Source organism: Muntiacus reevesi, chromosome 3 (assembly GCF_963930625.1).
Source record: "Muntiacus reevesi chromosome 3, mMunRee1.1, whole genome shotgun sequence".
Taxonomy (NCBI): Eukaryota; Metazoa; Chordata; class Mammalia; order Artiodactyla; family Cervidae; genus Muntiacus; species Muntiacus reevesi.
In genome coordinates this window covers 40,111,650-40,132,730 of record NC_089251.1, presented here as the reverse complement: position 1 = coordinate 40,132,730, position 21,081 = coordinate 40,111,650, and the positions used below count along the sequence as shown (strand labels likewise).

General features: G+C 42.7%; 1 protein-coding gene across 3 annotated transcripts in view; it reads left to right on the top strand.

Annotated features, from left to right (window-relative positions):
• Positions 1-21,081, top strand: part of MEIS1 (Meis homeobox 1) — a 141,343-nt gene that overhangs the window by 4,593 nt on the left and 115,669 nt on the right. For 2 of the 3 annotated variants that reach the window (XM_065929040.1, XM_065929042.1), the window contains exons 3-6: positions 153-294; positions 854-904; positions 1,702-1,752; positions 3,152-3,298. In XM_065929040.1, the coding sequence (XP_065785112.1) occupies positions 153-294; positions 854-904; positions 1,702-1,752; positions 3,152-3,298 (391 nt within the window). The remainder of the gene's footprint in view (positions 1-152; positions 295-853; positions 905-1,701; positions 1,753-3,151; positions 3,299-21,081) is intronic. The other variant, XM_065929041.1, reaches the window with a different exon arrangement.

The window sequence follows — 21,081 nt, the reverse complement described above, 5'->3', positions numbered from 1 at the left end:
GTAGGGGTGGGGGAAGGGGAACAAGTAGATGTCAAAATCAGGGAGAGGGAGGTCCCCGTCTTGAGCTCCTCCGGCTGTTTTTCTTGGGCTCCTTGTTTCACTGCCGCGGGACTAACCATTGTGTTGTTTGTGACTGTTGTATTTTCTTGCAGACACCCCCTCTTCCCTCTCTTAGCACTGATTTTTGAGAAATGTGAATTAGCTACTTGTACCCCCCGCGAGCCGGGGGTGGCGGGCGGGGACGTCTGCTCGTCAGAGTCATTCAATGAAGATATAGCCGTGTTCGCCAAACAGGTCAGCAAAATCAATGTTTCAAAAGTAAAAAGAAAAAAAAAGAAAGAAAGAAAGAAAGAACCTCCCTCCACACCCCCCCCCCAAGCACATTTGCAAAAGTAACCAGCTAAACAGTCTGCCCTAAGCCAGGCCTGGTACACCTTCCCTGAGCTTTTCCTCCTAAATCAGTGTCTGTTTGCGGACGCCCGAAAATCACCCCACTTCTGACCCACTCCCGCTCCCTAACCCGACGCAGAAAGCTCTCTCTGTAAAATGCGACCCCAAACCCCCCGCGCAGGACCTTCCTTGGAGTTGGCGAGCTGGGCAGGGATCTCTTAGCAGCACACTGCTGGGAAAAGTAACCCTGTGCTCTGGGCTTGCTTTCGGATTAGTTGACTCATATTGAAGGGTTTCTGCACGGGACGAACTCGGTGTCACTGAGTCTGTCCCGGAGGTTACATCCTGCCCCCGACAGTGTAATGAGGCAAGAAACTAGGAAGGCGACCAGATTTCAAATGTTTCTTTCTCCCCCCCCCCCCCTTTCCCCTCCCTCTCCCCTCTCCTTCTCACTTGTATTTAGATTCGCGCAGAAAAACCTCTCTTTTCTTCTAATCCAGAACTGGATAACTTGGTAAGAGCGGACCCCTTACTCCCCTCCCCACATCTTCCCTCCCCCAGCCCCTCTTCTCCCCATCCTTTGCTCTGAGCGCCCTGAGGTTTCTAGACCCTTCCTCCCGTAGCTTGCAAGTGGGCTGCGAGGGTTTCCATCCACCGGCTAGTGGGCCGGGACGGGGTCCGGGGAAATAAATTCACCTAGAGAGGGGCCGGGTGAACCGGCGCGGGGAAACGCGAGCTTTTGTTTTTTATGACAGCCGGGCAGCGCGGCTCTAATCAGCCCGGGGATTTATCTCTGGGCCTGTCAGCGTGTGTGCTTAAACTTTGCGGACTTCCCAGCCCTCAAAGTCGCGTCACGAGGGCAAGCAACCAGGCCAGACCCCCCAAACCACCAGTTTATCGGAAAGGTGTGCAGAAGGCGGCAGAAAGTTTGCAGTGTGAAAAGCCACAGTTTGGAGACTATTGGGAATATTTTCCGTGCACGCCTTCCAAGGAAATACCTAGTGGAGGGGTGCGGCCCTTTGGGGTGGTACAGGGGCAGTGGGGCTGAGAAAGAGGGGAGCTATGGGGAAGGAGAGTGTTTATGACCCCCACTTAGATGCTTGGTTGTTGTTTTAGCTGTTTTTTTCTCCTTAAGAAATATAAACCTCTAGATGGTACCCAGTCGCTGCTGTTAAGTTTTAGTGTTATTGCCATAAATCAAAATAACTCTATTTACTGGGGGGGGAGGGGAGGGCTGGGGATGTTAGAGCTGTGACAGCCAATTTTCTGCAAGCTACGAATGGGGCGCTCATTCTTTTTGTATCTTTGCAGATGATTCAAGCCATACAAGTATTAAGGTTTCATCTGTTGGAATTAGAGAAGGTAATTTCTCTAGCTTTTTTTCTGCTTTTGCTTCCCCCTCATGCCCAAACACACAGAAGGGGAGGGTTCAGAATGGTTGAAGTTCAGGCTTCAGAGACATTTGCATAAACGTCTTTCTTTCTGGTAATTAGTGTCAAGGCCAATCTTTGCGTCCATTTCTCTTTGCAGTTTAATTACAATTTCAGACACTAAAACTGGGATCACAAACGCCCTAGCCTTGTATTCATTCGTAATACCTTGCTGGCTTTGTGTAAGTAGTTGCAGGGCTGTGCGTCCCCTTAGATGTTTAGAAAGCTATCCTGAATTTTCTTCACAGCTTGTACCTTCTCTTCTTCCTCCTAGTCTTCTTTGCTACCTCTGGGGGCGGGAGGGACGGGGAGTTTTGTTTAGTTTTAGTGAGTTTCTGGAAGACAGTCTGAGAGCAGCGGCAGGTCAGATACAGGGGGAGAGGCGGAGTGGGAGGAGGAGTGGGCAAGGAGTCTGGAGGAGGCGGTGGGGGAGGCACTTTAAAGGTTCTGCGGAGACAAAGCAGAGTTGATAGTTGTGTCAGTTTCTTGAATCTGGGAATCCCGCACACATCCCACCTTCACACTCAAGAAAGGGTGTGGGATAACGTGATTTTGCTAGCTGTTCTATAAATCTCAGCAATAAAAACTTAATGCATTGTAATTCAAAGTAACATTAAATTGCAAGCACACTGGGGTTTCTTGTGAATTTTTGCATGTCAGTGATGCCTGGGTCCCGTAAGACACTGCTCCACCTATCCCTAAATATTTTGAAGCATTCTTTTCCCTTAAAAAATTAATCAGTTTGATACCTTTTTGTGGCTGTAAGGGTTCCCCCCCCACACACACATCATATCATGAGTCTTTTTTTTTTTTAAAGAAAGCATCCTAATATATGCTTCTTATAGATAGAAACCCTAATTACCAAAGTTAAAGGGATTTGGATTGTCAGGCATATATCTTATACCAACACAGTACTGGTCCTTTATATACATACACAAATATGTATATTTAATTTTTTTCTTAGACATGTTGGAAAAGGATTTATGATAAAAATAACTGGACAAAATTAAATAGTTTACCTTAAATGTCACCCACGTAGGTCACCTCTTTAATGGCCACAGCCCCAGGAGCAGATGAATTTAACACGGGTGTTGAATATGCTGTAGCCTGTGAAGCATCTTGTCACTGTCAATTTTCTGGGATATCTCTATTTTGCAAGAAAAGAAAGTTATTCCTAATTCTGGATGCGTCTGGGGGTCTCTGGAGGACAATTGCCCTGTGTTTCCCCTATTTAGAAGTTTGGATCTCACAAGGGGGGTGGATTGCACTTGTCAATGTCATTTATGAACTCCTGATTATATTTCCATTTTTTTATTTCTGTCATAATGTAGGTACACGAATTATGTGACAATTTCTGCCACCGGTATATTAGCTGTTTGAAAGGGAAAATGCCTATCGATTTGGTGATAGACGATAGAGAAGGAGGATCAAAATCAGACAGTGAAGATATAACAAGATCAGCAAATCTAACCGACCAGGTATGCGCTTTTCAATTTCAACATCCCTGGGAAAAAAAATCTGTATGCATATTGCTTGCTGGATCACTACCACCTCCTTTTATTATTTGCATATGATTAAGTCCCTTTTAGATACATTTCCATCGAAATGAAAATTTTTGAATAATGTGGCTATTATTGCTTCATTAAGGCTGGCTCTGGGATTCGACCTGGAGAGATGAGCTTGTAAAAGCTTTGCCTGCAAACTTGACCTGTTTCTTGTCGCTTTTAATTTTTGTCTTTATTTTATTTACCCTCTACAATAATGGGAGTGTTAACTGCCAGTGACCGCCTCTGGTGGTAGGGCTTTGTTCTGGAGCATTTTTTCCCCCTTCTCTCTCAAAGAAAAGAAAAGTGTAAGGACTGCTTATTTCTTATTTTATTAGGAATAAACCCAAGATAGGTGGTCTGAGAGAGACAGGGAGGGTTTGAAATCTAGCAAATGCTTGCTATTTTCTCCCTGTCTATACGGTTCATTAGCCTGTCTTGTCAGTTTTCCTCGGCCGAACGCTTCTAGACCTCACTGAACATTGCTTTGTGCAGTGCTTGCTGCAAGCTCGCCCATTTTATTGTACTTAATAGAAAAAATAAGACCAGGCCGAGGTTAGAAAAACAGATAAATATGGACGTTTCTCCTCCTCCTTTCTACTCATCCTCCAGCCGGTACGTGCTCTGGGCCCTCAGGGTTGGCAGCTTTGGGAAGCGTCTGCGTCAGGGGCTCCTCGCGACTCCCTCGGTGTGGCGGTGTGGCGGTGTGGCGGGTGGGGGGACTCCGCGCCGCCCTGCTCTCGCTGCCGGCCTCCGCCGGCTTCGCCCCCTCCTCTCGTCCTCCCTCCAGGCCCTTCTTCCGCTGCTGCGTTGCTAAGTGGGGACGACTTTTATTTGGAGTTGCTGGGGGTGGGGGCAGATTTCTCTCACCCCAACACCAATGTTTGCTCCTAGTCCCTCTCTCCCTCACTCCTGTCTCTGTCGGCCCAAAGGAGTTGAGAAAATGCACTGAAAGTGAAAACGTGAGGAGTGGATGAGATGAAACAGGGTTCAGGACAGCTTTCGGTTGCGAATTATGGCAGGGCGTCTAGAGATCTGGGTGGCGGGCCTCCTGCGCCTGTCCACCTATAAGTGAAGGCCCTGAGTTGTTTCTCTTTCTGACTTGGCACGTGAGTCCTGTCTTGTGAGAGAGAGCAGCCTGCCTTTGTTAAGCCAAAGGACAGCCAGTCATACAGAGTTTTCTTTGCACGCTCTGCCATGATCATGGTTGGCCAGCGACTGTCTTGCAGAGTCCTTGCCGAAGTGCCCGACTCCTCGTCTTGGTGTCATCCTCAAGGTTGCTTCTCCCCACATCACTCCCTTCAGTCCCCAACTGGATTTCTCTGGGTGACCCCCTGGGCAGAGGCGGAATTCCTCCTTTTACCCCAAAGAAGTGGAGGGCAGGCAAAGCTGAGCTTTAAGAGCGTCAAGGCGCTGGGTCCTTTCTAGTTGGCGAGTTACAAACTTTCGGCAGTGTAGACGAGTGCCCGGAATAGGCAGCCTGCGCGATCCTGGCGCGGCCCCCGGTCCCCACCCCCGCCGGCCGCTCGGCCTCCCGCCTGGTTCAGGCTGCCAGCCCTGTCCCCGGAGCTGTTAAATGCAGATTCTGCTGAGGAACCCTCGGGTAGCTGCTGTTGAATAAAAATTGTAATCCAACAAGCCTAACTAGAAAATGGGATTCTAAAAGCTCCGGAGTGCTGGGTACGTAAAGCTATTTGAGCAAATTACAAGAATCGCTTAGGGGCATGAATGAAATCAACACTTTAATTGCCTCCAAAATGAAGATTTATACCCCACTTTTCCCAACGAATCATTATTTTATTAAAATCAAAGATAAAGGACCAGAGTTAGGGGTGTTTTAGGGGTACAAAATTGGTAAAACAAAACTGAGTTCTCCCTCCACTCCTTAGGTAAACTTTTGTTACTCAGTTACCTTTATTTGAGACATGCGGATTGGTGGGCAGTGGTCAGGGGTGAAAACTGGCACTTCATTCTCCTCCCCAACTATAAAATGAGCAGCGTCCCTCCCTCCCGGCCGCCTCCGAGTGGGGGCTTCGCAGCTCTGGCTAAGCTCGTGGCTCGGTGGGCCTGTGCGCGTGGGCGCGCCCGCGTGACCGTCTCGGGCTCACCGAGGTCTCAGTTGGGCGCAGGGCCGCAAACCCCAAGTGTGTGCTTTGGAATTGTCCGTTTCCCAGAAGCCAGCAGCGAGTGTGCCTGGGCTCCCTTTGGAGAGGGGCGCGCAGAGCTCGGGGCGCACGCGGGACTGTGCCTCAGTCGCGGGGTGGAGTCCCCTGTCCTGGGAGGTGGGGACGGAGGGAAGAGGCACTAGGGCCGCCTCATGGGCGCCAGCCCTCCTAACTGGAGCCGGCTCGCCGGCCCCCAGGGGCCGGGCCCGGAAAGGACTGCCTCGCCACCTGTCTGCGAATGCGGCCCAGCCAGTTTGAGCCCCAGTGGCGGGTGTGCTGCGGGCCTGGATGCTTCAGGTGTGGTGCGAACGCGGGGCGTCGTTTGCTCATTAGCCCCTCTGTCTCTCGGGCCTGTGGGCAGTAGGGTTTATTTTATTTTACTTTTCTCCTCGGAGGGCGCGAAGGCTGCCACCCGCGCGGGGACTTGAAATCCACGCCTTGGATACCAGCCGGTTTCCCGGAGGGCTCAATCGGAGGAAATCCACTTGGCCTTGAGGCGTCCTTAGTTTGGTGCTTTGTTTTTCTCATCAGATTAAGGTGCCCCTAGAAGCCGTAATCCCGCTCTCACCCCACCCTCAACGCCCTCCCCCGACTCCCACTCCCAGACCCCGACGTCCCAGGTCCGAGACGCACCTACCTCGGGCGCAGGCCTCCAGGGCGCCCTCTCCTGACGGCCTCGCTCGCCGCTCGGCACAGTCGCTCCCCACGCCCGGGGCCTGGGGGCAGCGAGGGGCACCCGGCCTTTCCGGCCTCGGCAGGGCGCGAGGGCCGGGCTGAGACCCCCGGCGCGGGCGCAGAGGGGGGCCACCGTGCGAGGCGTCGAGGCCAGGGTTGAGCCTGGTTGGCGCAGGAGAAGGACGGAGGGCGCGGGGAGGCGGAGCGCGAGTTTGGGGGACCCAGAGTGGAATTGGGGTCGCCAAGAGGGCTTAGGCGGGGAAGAATCTGGCTGCCAGACGCTGGACTTCAGGCCGCCCTCCAGGAAGAAGCTGTCGAATAAAGCCTTCCTTCCTAGGGCTGTTTGTTTCTCGCCACTCCTTGAATCTAAGCGTTTTCCACTCCAAGGACAGTCGCGAGAGGGAGAGGAGAGAGCAGCAGGAGTCCCTGGGGCCCCCGAAGGCCACCAACAGAGGTGGCCAGGCCCCCTCGCAGCGAGCGGGTCTAGCCGAGTCTGTGCTCAGGCGCCAACCCGGGTTCTCCCACAAGCAGGGGGAGGCAAAGAAAAGGTCCCTTTGGATTACAATTTTTATTCAACAGCAGCTCTCCGGGGGGTCCTCGGCTGAATCTGCATTTAACAGCTCCTGTTCCAGGGCTGGTGGGCTGCGCAGGGCGCCCTGTTGCATGTTAATCTAGATTTGTCTCTGACATCTGGGGAGAAGTAATGTGGCTCCCGGAGATGGAACCAGAAAGCCACGCTCGCCAGGCAGGTTAAATGCCAAGCGCTGCTGAGCTCCCCGGGGAGGGGTGGCCGCCGCCGGGGCTGCGCGGCCCAGGCCGGAGAGCAGCAGGCTTCCGGGCCTCTGGGATCAGGGGCAGCCCTGGGCCAGTGCGCCTTGGTTTCCCAGTGGGGCCGGGGAACCCAGGTGGCCAGTGTTTTATTTGAAGAATCCAGAACGTTGTTTCTAAAGCATCGTTTGAGATGACCGTCTTAAAACTGAACTTGAACTTGACAGAAAACACCCCTCCCCTGCAAAGTGGGATGGGGACACGTCCAAGGGAGATTTAAGCTTTCTCTTTTGAGGAGGTGTTGCTTAGGGATGGGAAGGCCTAATATTCTTCATTTATTGGATCCACTGCTTTAGGGAAAAAAAAAAAAGATGAGGCCAAGGGATATTTACTAATACTAGGAATGCAAGCAATTTTGTTTTCATCCATTGAGAAAAATTGGACACAAACATGGAGGGATAAGAAAATATCAATTAGTTTGTTTCTAAATGCTTAACACATGGAAACAACTATTTAAATTGTAAGTGCTTTTAGGGTCTCACTTAATGTCTTAATCTTGGAACCTCTGAGTCCACAGGCCTTGAAGGCCATGGAGTCTTAGAATAATTTGACTTTACTTTTGATTATTGTTGTGAGTCATGTGGGATACTCTTAATTCCTCTTGAAATATGTCAGAGGGAAATTATGGCAAGATTCTCTTTAATGATTAAATAATAAGGTGTTGACTGCTTGTCACTACAGTCGCTAATTGGGATGTTCATTCTAGGCCCTTTGTTGCTTAGTATCCTTTGATTTCAAAGATAGTTGTTTACCAGGTGTGTTTTTATTGTTTTCTGATTGGCTCCTTGGGTGTATTTATGTGTGACTGTCAGAGTAGGGATGTATTGATTCTTATTAGGGGCATGCCAAAAACATTTGAGAGGGAAAAAAAAGTGGTACAGAGTCAATGCAGATAGGTTGAGATCGATTACATTTTTAAATGTCTCAGAGTCTAAATGTTAATGCTGTGAAAGTTATTCCCCTTTCCTAGTTTCTCTCTCCCTTTCACAGTAGAAGTCCCCAGTGCGAGCTCTATGGTTAGTAGAAAGCAATGATACTAATGCTACTTTGTACAAAGTAAAGCCCCATAACAGTAACTATTGTTCAGTGATTTAACTAGCTCTGTGGCAATAGGTCACTCAAATAGCAGTTCCTCTCCCACCAGAGTGACTCCATGGCTCATGATTTAGAAATATATAGAGTGGTTGTGATGACTCTTGGTATCGGTCCTAACTTAGAGATTTTTAGTAGAAAACATGAAATTTAGCTAGCAGAAAAAAGAAGGAAGAAGAAAAGGTTTTAAAATAAGGGCCTTGCTTTAAAAAAAAAGTAACTGAAATATCATGCTATAATGGCCCAACTTTGAAAATAAACAAATTTTAAATCATTATGTTTTCAAACACTCGTATGTTTAAATGTTAAAATGTTTGTCATAGTCCGAAAGATTTAAAACACAGCTGTTGCCGGGTGACGGACGGAAAATTATGCAGTAAAACTCCGTACTCTTAAAAACAAAGACTATTTGTGGTCCCATAGTAGAAATATAGGTTTTTTTAAGGCCAAGCAGATAGACTACAGTTTTACCAAGGGGCCTATGTTATAAAACTAGCTTACCTTCCCTCGCAGGTGGAGTTGGAGAAACTGAAGAATGCATAACAAGTTGCATTAAAACACATATAAATGAAAATGCCGTCAAATGAATTCAAGTGAAGTATTTTCACATTGGTAATGCTATACTTGCCATTGCAATAGCAATATTTTCTCATGAAACATAAATATGTCAAACCAACATGAAATGCTTAAGTTTTAATAAATGATCATTTAATAATCAAACACAACCTGAGTATGTATACGGAAACTTTAAAGAAAAGTCGGCGTACAGCCAAATTCCTATAGGGACTAGCAGGGGAATGATCAAAAAACAGACACAAAATAAGACTTCCTGTAAGAAGGTCTATAATTCAAAATTATTTGACTCCACTGTCATGGAAATAGTTGAAGGATAGTAAATTGATACCATTCTCAGTCATTTTTGTTACACAGTCTTAAATGTTTGCAACTGTAGCATTTTCCATGGCCTTTTTTGGATTATGATATCTGTCGTATTTGTATCAAAGTAGCACTTGAGTTTATGTTATAATCGAAACAGACATTTTTGCCATTTCTCCTGAGTGCAAAAAATTAATTTAATATTTTAAAATGACATCAAAACTATGGGAAAGTCTTCTTTTACAAATAAAGAAATAAAAATAGAATACATGTGACATACTGTTTCTGACAGTTGTGCAGATGTTAGGCCTAAAAGTTTTCAAAATCCTTAGTAAAACAATACTGCTTTAAGTCACGTAGGGCTTGGTGTCCTTACTAGGCAGGAAACCTCAGGATATGTACCTGTTAAAAGGTTAGGGTCTAAAACATAAAATACAGGTTCTCAATTTGAATTTAAATAATTATTCCAGGATTTGACTTTGGGGATCCAGTAAAGTTTTGGATATTTTACTATCTTTCACATTTGTGAATAAACCTAACATGTATGAGATCAATTTTCAAAAATTCAAGCAGATGAGTATGTATGTGTATGTAGTAGAAAAGAGAAATAGTCTCCTTCACTGTATCCTTAATTTAATATACCATGATTTCAGGATTATGGGAATTTGGGAAAGCTTATTGAAGTCTTAAACAGCTTCTCCAGAAAGTAGAGCTATACCTTTATCGGGAAACTGCTGGATTTCCCACACTTCTAAAGCTGACATTTTAATAAATGGTATAAAAGATACTACATGAAATAAGCGAGAATACATTCATTTAAATATTTGTCACTAGAATCCAATTTCAATCAATTTAATGCATTCATGTGTGCAGAATTAAAGCAGTTGGCAACACTCTGCTACACTCTCTCTGAACACTCTTTTTCCAAATAGCATTTCTTAATCTAGGAAATATGTTCTTGTTAAAGGGAAATACAAGAGTGCAAATATTTTTAAATGATTTTATATTTCTGGGCTTCTTGGTTCAGAAGTCCTAAAACCAAATAAAACATATCATAAAGAGTTTATTCTTTATTGAAAAAAATGCTTATTTCTACATTTATTGAGTTATACACCTGTTGTTTATTGGTATCATGAGTATATACAGTTAAATACAAATTATAACCAGAACTAAGTCATTAACTCTAAGACATGCAATAACCATGTTCTGGCTTTTCGATGCACCACTGTATATAGTATAAACCCATGCAGGATAAATAAGTTGTGAAAATAAATTTCATATTATTTACAATCCTCAAAAATACATTTTTACCCTTGATAGTCTTTATGACTCCATTTATAATTAAAAGGATTTATAAACATGAGGTAAAGAACTTTGAATGAAGTGTTGTTTCTTTAAAAAAAATTTAAATGGTATTTTTCCATAGAAAGGAAATGCTGTTTCTAAGTTTTCTAAGTAATACTTATAAAATGACTGCAACTTTTTATGAGTTTAACAAGTTTAAGCAACATTTTATAGTCTTCTTTTTTTCCTTCATTTTGACACAATATCAAGTCTTACATTTTACAATGGATTTAAACATACATGATTCCAACTCATTTAGAAAATAGTAGTAAGTAAATAATTAGCATTTTGAGTGATATTGGAAGTTATTCCCTGAAAACATGTGCTGGCTTAGAATTAATTGTTATGATGAATTCCCATTTCTCTAGATTTTTCCTTATACTTTACAGCACAACATAATCACATGTTCATTATTCATTAGTTTTAAGTGTCTGGGTTGTTGATTGTTATTTAGCAAGACAGAACTATAGCTCTTTCTTTTTCTTATCATTTTCTCCCCACTGATTGGCAAGCCTCCTATGCCTGAGATTTGAACTTGAAATAGTTTGCTAGGTCTCGTTTCCCTATTTGAGTATTTTGTGGGTTGTTACCCACACGTGGGTTTGTTTTCCTGAGAAGATGAAAAATGTTACTCACTTTAGAACAGGAGTGAATAGAAACCAAAGTCATCAAATATTCCCAAACCCCTTTGTTTCACAATTAGGTGAAAAACTGAAAACTGTTATTCTTGTTTGCTTTCCCCAGGGCTGTGAATACTTGATAGTAAAGATTCATATCAGCCTCTGTTCTTCCTCTTAAGGCCTTAATGTTTGTTTTCAGTGACTGGATTCTTAACTGATAGTCCATATTTGGTCCCAGACCTCCATGATTTGCATTTTATTCTGCATTTGCATTCACATTATGTCCCATAGAAACTCTTTAAAGTCAAGTGTGTTTATGACTATTATGAAACTCTGGAAAATGAAGTTTGTAATGAAACCGACATAGTCGTCAAAAGGACAATGAAGAGAGCAATTTGATGTAAACCCAGAGTTTCCTTATCCCATCCCAACTTGTAAAAAGGCTTATCTCTCTTCTTTTGAAAATATTAGACGTTGAATTAATAAGAATTTCTTTGACAATAACACTCCTCTTAATGGCTCCTTAACTATTTGTATGTGTTCTCAAATGTTAACTTAATTTGATAGACAAGCTATAATTAACTGTGACCTATAGTGGTTTCTGTAATTCAGAGACTATTCCTTAGTGATCTGAAAACTTAATTTCATACTAAATGGTGTACAATGTCTGAAGATCTAAAAGCCTACTTCCACTATTTACAAGAAGTCGAAATAGTTTATATGTCTCCAGGGCTTCAAAAGGGAGATACTTCAGAGATGGAGACTAACAGTTTTACTATGTAAAGCCCTAGCAGACTAACTACTGCACATGGGTTCTTTTTAAATTTTTGTTCCGTAGTAACCTTCCTTTCTATGCACTGCAGTTAAAATTACCTATACAATGAAAGGAATCTATGTGTTTCATGGGACAAAAACTCATACTTGACATTTTAAATCTAGTTATTTCATTGATAAAAAAAAAAAAAACCCAAAAAACAAACCAATAGTGTATAGAGAGAATTAAGAATTGCAGAAAATAGGTAAAATGCTATTAGCTATGATGCAACAATCACAATAGAAACTTTAGCAATAAAACTAAATAGGACATTTTACATTTAGCTGGAGCCTTTATTTGAAAGTTCCCACCTGATCTGCGATTCTTTTAATGCCCCCTGCCTGCTCCCCACTTAAGAATATTTTAGTATAAGAACTTTGTAATAGCTCACCATTGGACATTACTTTTATTTGAAATTGTTCATTCATAAGAGATTCTGTCTCATGAGTAACCACCCTGCCCTTCACTCTTGAACAGTTCGGATAAATGTATTATTTATTTACAGTCTATTGTATACATTATTTATGGGAAATATGCTATAACTCTACAGAGCATATGGAATTTATCTTTTTAAGATATGGCTGGCATCTCTGCCAAGATTGGCATAGCCCTGAGTAGATAAGATTACCCTCATTGTACAGATAAATATATCTTTTAGAGTCATTACGTGTTAGCATTGCATAATTCCAGGTGCAAATAAATGCATTTTCAACTTTCATTTTAATTGTCATTATTTCCTTGGCTCCAGCTTCTACCAAAGAGAATCTGGAATTTTAAAATTTGAATTGATCTGTGTTCTAAATTAATATGTTTGGGGAGGAAAGTAAGATACTGAGCAGCAGAATCATTTAACCATTTCATTTCTATTAGCTTGCTTCCTGTCCCTTAGTTAATGGGTTAGAATTTTCTGAAGAATCATGTCCATGACGTTTTTAACACTGGTTGTACATTTGGTGGCTTGGCCTATTGTTTCGCCATATTCAGGCACTTTATGAACTGTGTTCAAAACAAAACCACCAAGGAAAATGTCAGGCTCATTGTGCCCTGCACTTCCTTGCACAAAATAATAGAGACATGTAGACTGTGTTTGTTCTGTGCATATCAAGTATATTGTTGGTGTTCAAGTATTTTTTTATTCTAATAATTATTCAAAGCCAGTAACAATCTGCATTTGAGCGAGTATAAACATTTTTATTCTGGAATTTGGGATTTGCAGCAACTCAATTTTATTTTCCAAATTACCCTGCCATTTCAATTAGGTGCATTGTTCTTCACTCTACTGTTTCGACATTCTAGAGGTTTGCTTGCCACCTAAGAGAGAGAGTTGTTTGAGTGTTTAATATTTATTGAGTGCATGTAAAGAACATGCCAATAGAAAAAAAAAAGAATAAAACATTAACAAATCAATTATGGGGCTTTTCTTCAATTGTAGTATACTTCTAACACTCCAAATATTCTATAACTGTTAAAATAATATGAATAGCCTCAAGAATAATAGCCCTGGGTATCGGGGAAGAATGGTATTCTGATTAACTGGATTTCCTTAAAAAGTGCTCCGATGGTACAGCTCAGTCTCCTGCTTCTGGAATTCAGTTGCTTTTGTTGATCTCTCTGTTAAACACCTAGAACTACAGAAAATGTGGCCAAGCTATGAATCAGAAATGCAAATTAAATTTCAAGATGCTTTGAAAAAGGCCACTCTAATGATTTTACTGAGATGGATAATGAAGAAAAGGGAATCATCTACTCCCTACCTCCAAATTTCACACTGTGAGAGGGCTTGAAAATTCAAATATCCCTAAAGAATGATGATACTTGGAAAATAAGATTTGATTGAAAATATGAAAACTGGCAGGGCTTCTTAAAAAAAAAAAAAAACAGGAAAATTAGAAAATACGCTGTTGTTAATTGTTAGTGAAAATCAGTGGCAATTGTCAATGTTTTTGATTCTTTTATCCAAAGCATAATGCTATAAGGTAGTAAAATAAAACAAGACTGCATTTTGGCTGAATTCTTATTTCCTTCTCACATCAAAACTGTGATGTGTGAAAAAAAGTTTTCTGGTTTGAGAATTTAGAAGTAGAAGAGAGAAGACTTGAGAGTGATGAAGGGTATTGATGGTAATTTTGAGTTACACAACCTTTCAGGTTGACAGTGTCTCAATAGAATATATACACAGTGCAAGCTGTCTGTGATGGGGCAAGTCATTTCACCTCCAGGAGCCTCAGTTTCATCATCTGTAACATGGCGATAAAGAACCCACCATATTGAGCCTCTGTAAGAACTAAATAGCATTGCGTGTAAAACATTTATAACAGTAAACCCTAAACAGTGCTTTCCATAATATTTTATCTCCTTACCCGTATTTGGCACAACCTTCAACAACATGAATCTGATTTGAGAAGAGAAGATTGGGTAGCTGTTTATTTTATAGGTCATCATATAATCGTAGAGTTTAAGAGAAATACTGTCTTAATTCCTATTAGGAGGGGTGGCTATTGTTCTGATTTCATCATAATGGGAAAGAGGACTGGCCACTCAGATGTGTGGCTGAGATTAGACAATGAATCACTACAGATTTGTTTTCAAGTTCAACTTCAAATAACAGTTATGTGCATATCTTGTACTTTATCCCCACATTTCTGAGTGCACATGCTTCCTGGCTGAAGTCCAGTTGCTTACAAGATCTCAGTATCTATTTGTACTCAGGATACAGTGTTTTTGGCCTTATCTGGATGTTCTTTTTGCTAGGGTGGTTGCCTACAAAATTTGTGGTTTGAAGTTGTTATACATAAGACACTTTTGAGTTTATTTTATCTTAATTTGTTTGTAGAATGAGGCAGACAGAATACTGAGTTACAAATGTAAAATAAAACATTGAGAAGCAAGCAATCTTATGAAAGGGACTTTATAACACCAGGTATGCTGGCATATAATTTACGGATTCTTCTGCCAATCCTAAATAGCAATGATAGTAACTCCTCTAACTTTCAGCAGAAAAATCTCAGCAGATAAATGAAGAGTAAGGTTTGAATTATTTAATTACAAATATTTGGAAATATAGTGGATTAGAGGGTTTTTTAAAAACACAACTCTGAATTATAGTTCACAGGTACAATTTCAGGTGTAGAAGCATATAGAGTCAAGCATAAAAATAGGAGTTTATTTTTATTAGTAGTATGCCAGCCATAATACATAGCCAGGAAAAGGAAAAGTTACAAAACATAGATTATATACTTTTTCTAAGATTCTTCTTTTACTACATACTTTTACTAAGGGCTTCCCTAGTGGCTCAGATGGTAAAGAATTTGCCTGCAATACGGCAGACCAGGTTCAATCCCTGGGTCAGGAAGATCCCACCCACTCCAGTATTCTTGCCTGGGGAATTTCAAGGACAGAAGAGCCTGGCGGGCTGCAGCCCATGAAGTTGCAAAGTTATCATCTACAGGTGATAACATGTTACAGTAGACATGACAGAGCTACCAACACATGCACACACTAAGGTTCTTAGTGTAATGAGGCTTTATATTCTCCTTTGTTCTCCACAACAAACTGCTAATAGAATTTGTTTGTTTGTTTTTCCATTTATTTTTATTAGTTGGAGGCTAATTACTTTACAATATTGTAGTGGTTTTTGCCATACACTGACATGAATCAGTCATGGATTTACATGTGTTCCCCATCCCGATCCCCCATCCCGCGCCCCCCCCCCCCCCCATCCCATCCCTCTGGGTCTTCCCAGTGCACCAGCCCCGAGCACTTGTCTCATGCATCCAACCTGGGCTGGTGATTTGTTTCACCCTTGATAGTATACTTGTTTCAATGCTGTTCTCTCAGAACATCCCACCCTCGCCTTCTCCCACAGAGTCTAAAAGTCTGTTCTGTACATCTGTGTCTCTTTTTCTGTTTTGCATATAGAGTTATTATTACCATCTTTTAAAATTCCATATATATGCATTAGTATACTGTATTGGTCTTTATATTTCTGGCTTACTTCACTCTGTATAATGGGCTCCAGTTTCATCCATCTCGTTAGAACTGATTCAAATTAATTCTTTTTAATGGCTGAGTAATGTTCCATGGTGTATATGTACCACAGCTTCTTTAGCCAGGTGAGTAACCTAGCATCTGTTAAGCATCTGTTAATAGAATTTGAACATTCAGTGCACTTGAATCATTTCTAGGTTACTCATCTGCTTTCCAGTTTTGAGATTTGGGTAAAACTGTTTTCACCTCTTGGTAGCTGTTTCTCTTTGCTTGTAATTACCCTGTTTCCTTGTAAATGGTCTGAATGTCCCTACCCCAGGTAGAAATCTATACTGTCTTCTCAGACCATAATGGGGTCACTCGGGGATAGTGCTGGCATTGATTCTCAATGTTGAAAAATTGTGCAAAATGTATCAGTGCCATGTGGGTATCAGGAAAGCATTTGGGATATTTTGGGTGGTGTTTTATATCTGTAGTCATTTTCCTTTGTATTGTCAATTCATGTATCATTTCCTGGATGAATTAATTCAACTCTACAGATTAGTAATGACCCGAGCATATAAGAGTTGTGACCTGAAAGATATCAGACTGTGGGAAAGTAAGATTTTGAGGAGTATTCAGGAGTGACCCGTTGTGCTGAGCCTGTTTTCTAGGCTCACTTCTGCCTTGACTATTGGGAGAAGAAGACATGGGGATTTGCAGGAGAGCGGGCAAAATATTTAAGGGCTAGGAGACTTAAAAGATGTACTTGGCTGCCTAGCTGCTTTAGATTCTATGACAGTGTAATCAAAAACACTAAAATCAGTTCTTTCCACGTTCTTTTGCATTATTCCTCGTGCACATGATGGGTGTATGGGGCTGTGTCTACAAGAACGTGCACTTGTGTGTCTCCTCACATCTGAACCTGAGGCTTCAGTGATTCCTGGAGCTCAGACAATCACCTGATACAAAACTTTTCATTTAAAGATGAAATTACTCCTTGGAGAATTTTCACCAAAGGCAAAAAAGCACAAAAATTCTTCTCCTCCTCTCTACACGCCTCATTACACAGAGATAGAGGATTCAATGTTTGAAAAATTATCATTTTTGTAGGTTTTATTTGTGGGACGTGAGAACTGGGAAATATAGAACTCAATTTAACAGATGCCATCTCTGCCTTCACAAACGCCCCACTCCTGCTATCACACAATCAGATGTGTGTGTGTGTGTAAATGCATATGCATATATATGTATATATATTTAAAGCAATACATCAGAGTTACTATGTTGTAAAGATTTTAGAACTCTATTTGATGCTCAGTTAGACACATTTATTCTGTGTGTCAGGATACCGGCCAGCACCAGTGTCATGAGCACCATAACTAAGGGATAATTGGCTAGTTGTCAAGATGCGTTTTTAGATGAAAAGTCCACAATGGCAAGTACGGTGGGGCTACCCTGTGAGAAGAGGAAGTGTGTTGTCTTGGGGTGAGCCACAGACGCTGAGATGGGCTGCTGAATCCCATTGTCTCACCACTAATTTACCATCTGCCCTGAGTCACCAAAATTACCCTCAGGCCTCTATTAAGTGGGAGTAATAAGCACATTTTATGGCAGCATTAAAAGGGGGCCCAACAAGAACCCTGGCGGCCTGCAGACTTGGCCACTGGCAGGTTGTGGGTGTGGGGACAGGGAAGGAAATGAGAAAAAGGAGGAGAAGTGTGTGAGGGAGATAACCTTTAAAAAAAAAGTCCACCTCCCCCGGGGAGGTGCGTGGGAGCCACCACCAGGGACTCCCCCAGACTCCAACCAGACGACAGTCACCTCCCAGACTTTATCACCTTTCCGCAGGACAGAGGCTGGACCTACAAAAGGTTCTGCCTCCGGATCATTCCCTGAGCTCATCTCAGTGTGGCCCTGGTCCACAGCTTGTGTTCAGGCTGCCGTCTTAATCTGTGAGCTTCTGGTGTTTAAAAACATCTGAAAGCTTAAAAGGGAAGGGGGCAGTTTTACTGTCTTAAAACAAAACATCCTGCTCCAACCTGTCATGGTTAAATGAATTTTGCTTAATGATTTCCAGGGATATTTTTGGAAATCCGTATAAAGAATTTTACATTTTCTTGGAATTAACTGAATTTGCAGCTGTGTGGTAAGCTTTGAGAGGCGCAGGCTTTCCCTTGGGCTCTAATAAGCTGAAGGTGTGATCTGGTGGCCGAGCGTGTTAGAGACCTTATCTGGTTTGTTTCGGTTACTGAGCACATTTGCCAGTGGGACCCACCAAGAGCTTCAGAGAGGCGGTCTCAGCATGGCAGACTTTAGATGCTCATAAATAAGAAGTCTGAGATCGCCAGCTTCTCAGCCTCGTGTCCATGAGGTAACACATTTCCCTTTTCATGGGGCACCTGCGCGGTTTGTCCTTATCAGTCTGCATATGGGTCTGTCTGGTGCCTCTTCCTCATTTGGCACCATTGACTGAGAGACGCGTGAAGAATCATATCTGCTGAAGTGATGTGCCTTTAAAGATACTAAGACAGAGGTGAGAAGCCTAGTGGTGTGTGTGCTTAGTCACTCAGTTGGGTCCAGCTCTTTGCGACCTCATGGGCTGTGGCCCACCAGACTCCTCTTTCCATGGGGATTCTCCAGGCAAAACTACTGGAATGGGTTTCCATTTCCCTCTCCAGGGGAATCTTCCCAACCCAGGGATCAAACCCAGGCCTCCTGCATTGCGGGCAGATTCTTTACTTTCTGAGCCACCAGGGAAGTCTAGTGAAGGGGGCCTCATTAGATGTGGTTAGGCCGGCAGTGTGGGATGGTGGTGTTCGGTGAGCCCGTTGGCTCGGCCCCGTGGACTGGTGCAGGTGTGTGTGCACACGTGTGTGTATGGATATGTACAGATGAGGGAGAGCGAGCGTGTGTATACACACATTGCTGCATCCCCCATGTGGACTGGGACTTCCCTGGTCTGGAGGGACTGAGTTGTTCAGTTTGGGAAGCAAGCCAGCTCTTTCAGGTCACTAGAGATCACTTACTAAAGAGACCCTGGTGGTTTGAAAAAGTAAATATACTTCGCCAAAGAGAAAGCAGCCTGTTGATAGGTGTGGACTGAACTTCAGATTTTGAATACTGTGATCATTTCATCAATTTCTACCTAGCTGCTAGCTGACCTCTTCAGAGACAAGATCACGAGGCTCTCATTTATCCACTTTTTTTCCCCCCAGTGGGACTGGTAGTGTAGAGGTTTTGAAGAAAAAAAAAACCTCACTGTTTTGGTCTGTAAAAAAAAAAAATGATTCTGGCATCATACTGATGTGATGAAAAACCAAGTGCAAAAAAAGTCAAAGTGCTTTGTAGACTGTAAAGTGATTTATAAATATTAGGTATCAAATGAAACTTGATGGGGTGGGGAGGAGCAAACCACCTGTAAAATCATGTTATTTGAAGGTGAAAATAAGATCAGTTTGCATTCCCTGAGCACACACCAGCTGGGAGATAGCCCAAGGCATACTGAGCTGTACACGAAGGCACCTTGGGTTAACCGTTCTTTCCAGAAGGTCTATAAACTGAGTACACCTGTATGTAGATATTTTAGGATTGACTAGGTCAACCTATATTGTTTCATTAGTGTTGTTACTTTATTATTGTCACATTAAAAGCTATTGTAGGTGCCACCTATTGGGTACTTGCTGCATGCCTGGAAATTGATGCTTGCTGTGTCTGCAGAGAAATATTTTTTTAATCCTCATTTACGGATTAGGACATTAAGAGGGAGGGAGGTTGTGACTTGTCTTCAGACAGTGTAAGTGGTCTCGGATATGTCTGGCTGCAAGTTTACTTTCTTTTGCCTGTGTTATTTTGCAACTGAGTATTATATTTTTACAGTGGTTTGTGTTTGTGTGAATAGAAGGGAGGTGTTTTTAAATTGTGCACGTCTTTTTTTGATGCTTTATGATGTCTAATGCTGGAGATCACAGTATCAGGTGACAACAGAGATCCCCTATAAATCACTTAAGTGATTTGTTTATTCATCGAAAAACATATTTGTGTCTAATGTGGTACAGACATTCTTCTGGGATAGAGGGCATTAGAATGAAGATATAGCCCAGGACTTCAGAACATTTATGGTATAGAATTGTAGACAGACTCAACAGATCATCATGGAACTTTGCGAGAGTGAAATAATAGACATGTGTGTGAGGGGTTCTCACTGAGGGGAGCCTCATTCATCCTGAGGGAAGTGTGTGTGTGTGTGTCAGGGAAGACTTTCTGGGGAAGGTAATATCTCAGTTGTGACTTAGTAAGTAGGAGGTGGTCAGGGGCCAGGTACAGCAGAGCAGGGCATTCCAGGTAGTGGAGAAGGATGAGGATGGGCCCAGAAGGACAAGATGAACGTATCTGTCAGTGATCACATGCTAAAGGGACTTCCCTGGTGGTCCAGTGGCTAAGACTCCACACTCCCAGTGCAGGGGCCTGGGTTCAATCCCTGGTCAGGAAACTAGATCCCACATGCTGCAACTGGGGAAAAAAAAAAGATCCCCCATGGTGCAGCTAAGACCTGGTGTAGCCAAGTAAATAAATAAAATAAACATTGAAAGAAAAAAATAAAGAAATCACAGCCTGGAGCACAAGGAACAAGGAAAAGAATGATCCCCAGGGGGTAGACTATGAAGGATTTGGTATATCAGGCTAAGGACCCCAAAATGTATTCTATAGGCAGTAGGGGACTGGTTATTCATTCAATAAACATTTCCTGAGTGCCAGCCAGTATCAGGCACTGTGCTTGGTATGAAGGATGCAGTAGGGAGCAAAATGGGCACTGGTTCCTATCATAAAATTGAACTTTTTAAAACTAGGGAGTAACTTGACTTGAATTCTTTAATGCTGGGGAGGCCTTAACAAGAACAGTAATCACTAAGGTGAAAGATGAGAGAAATGGATGAGACTTGATGACTGATGTGAAGAAGTTGGTGAGAGAGAACAAGAGAGAGGAGGGTGTCATGCATGGTTCTCATGGATGGTTTTATAGCATAGATCGATGGGGTTATACATACATCCACTAGGATCAAGAATACAGGAGACTGAGTCAGAGGTTTGGTGGGGAGATGAAGAGTTTAACTTTGGACTTGTTAAGTCCTTTGTATGGAGATCATTTCACAGGGAACTGGGCATACACGTCTAAAGCCCAAAGAAGAGATCCAGAGACACAAAGTTCATCGCGTAGGGATGACACCTCACATCACAGTCCTGACAGGAACTGTCTAAGGAAAACATGGAGAGCGATACAAGAACCTCCCTGAAGGATATCCAGAATTAAGGTATAAATGGAAAAAGGATCCATGA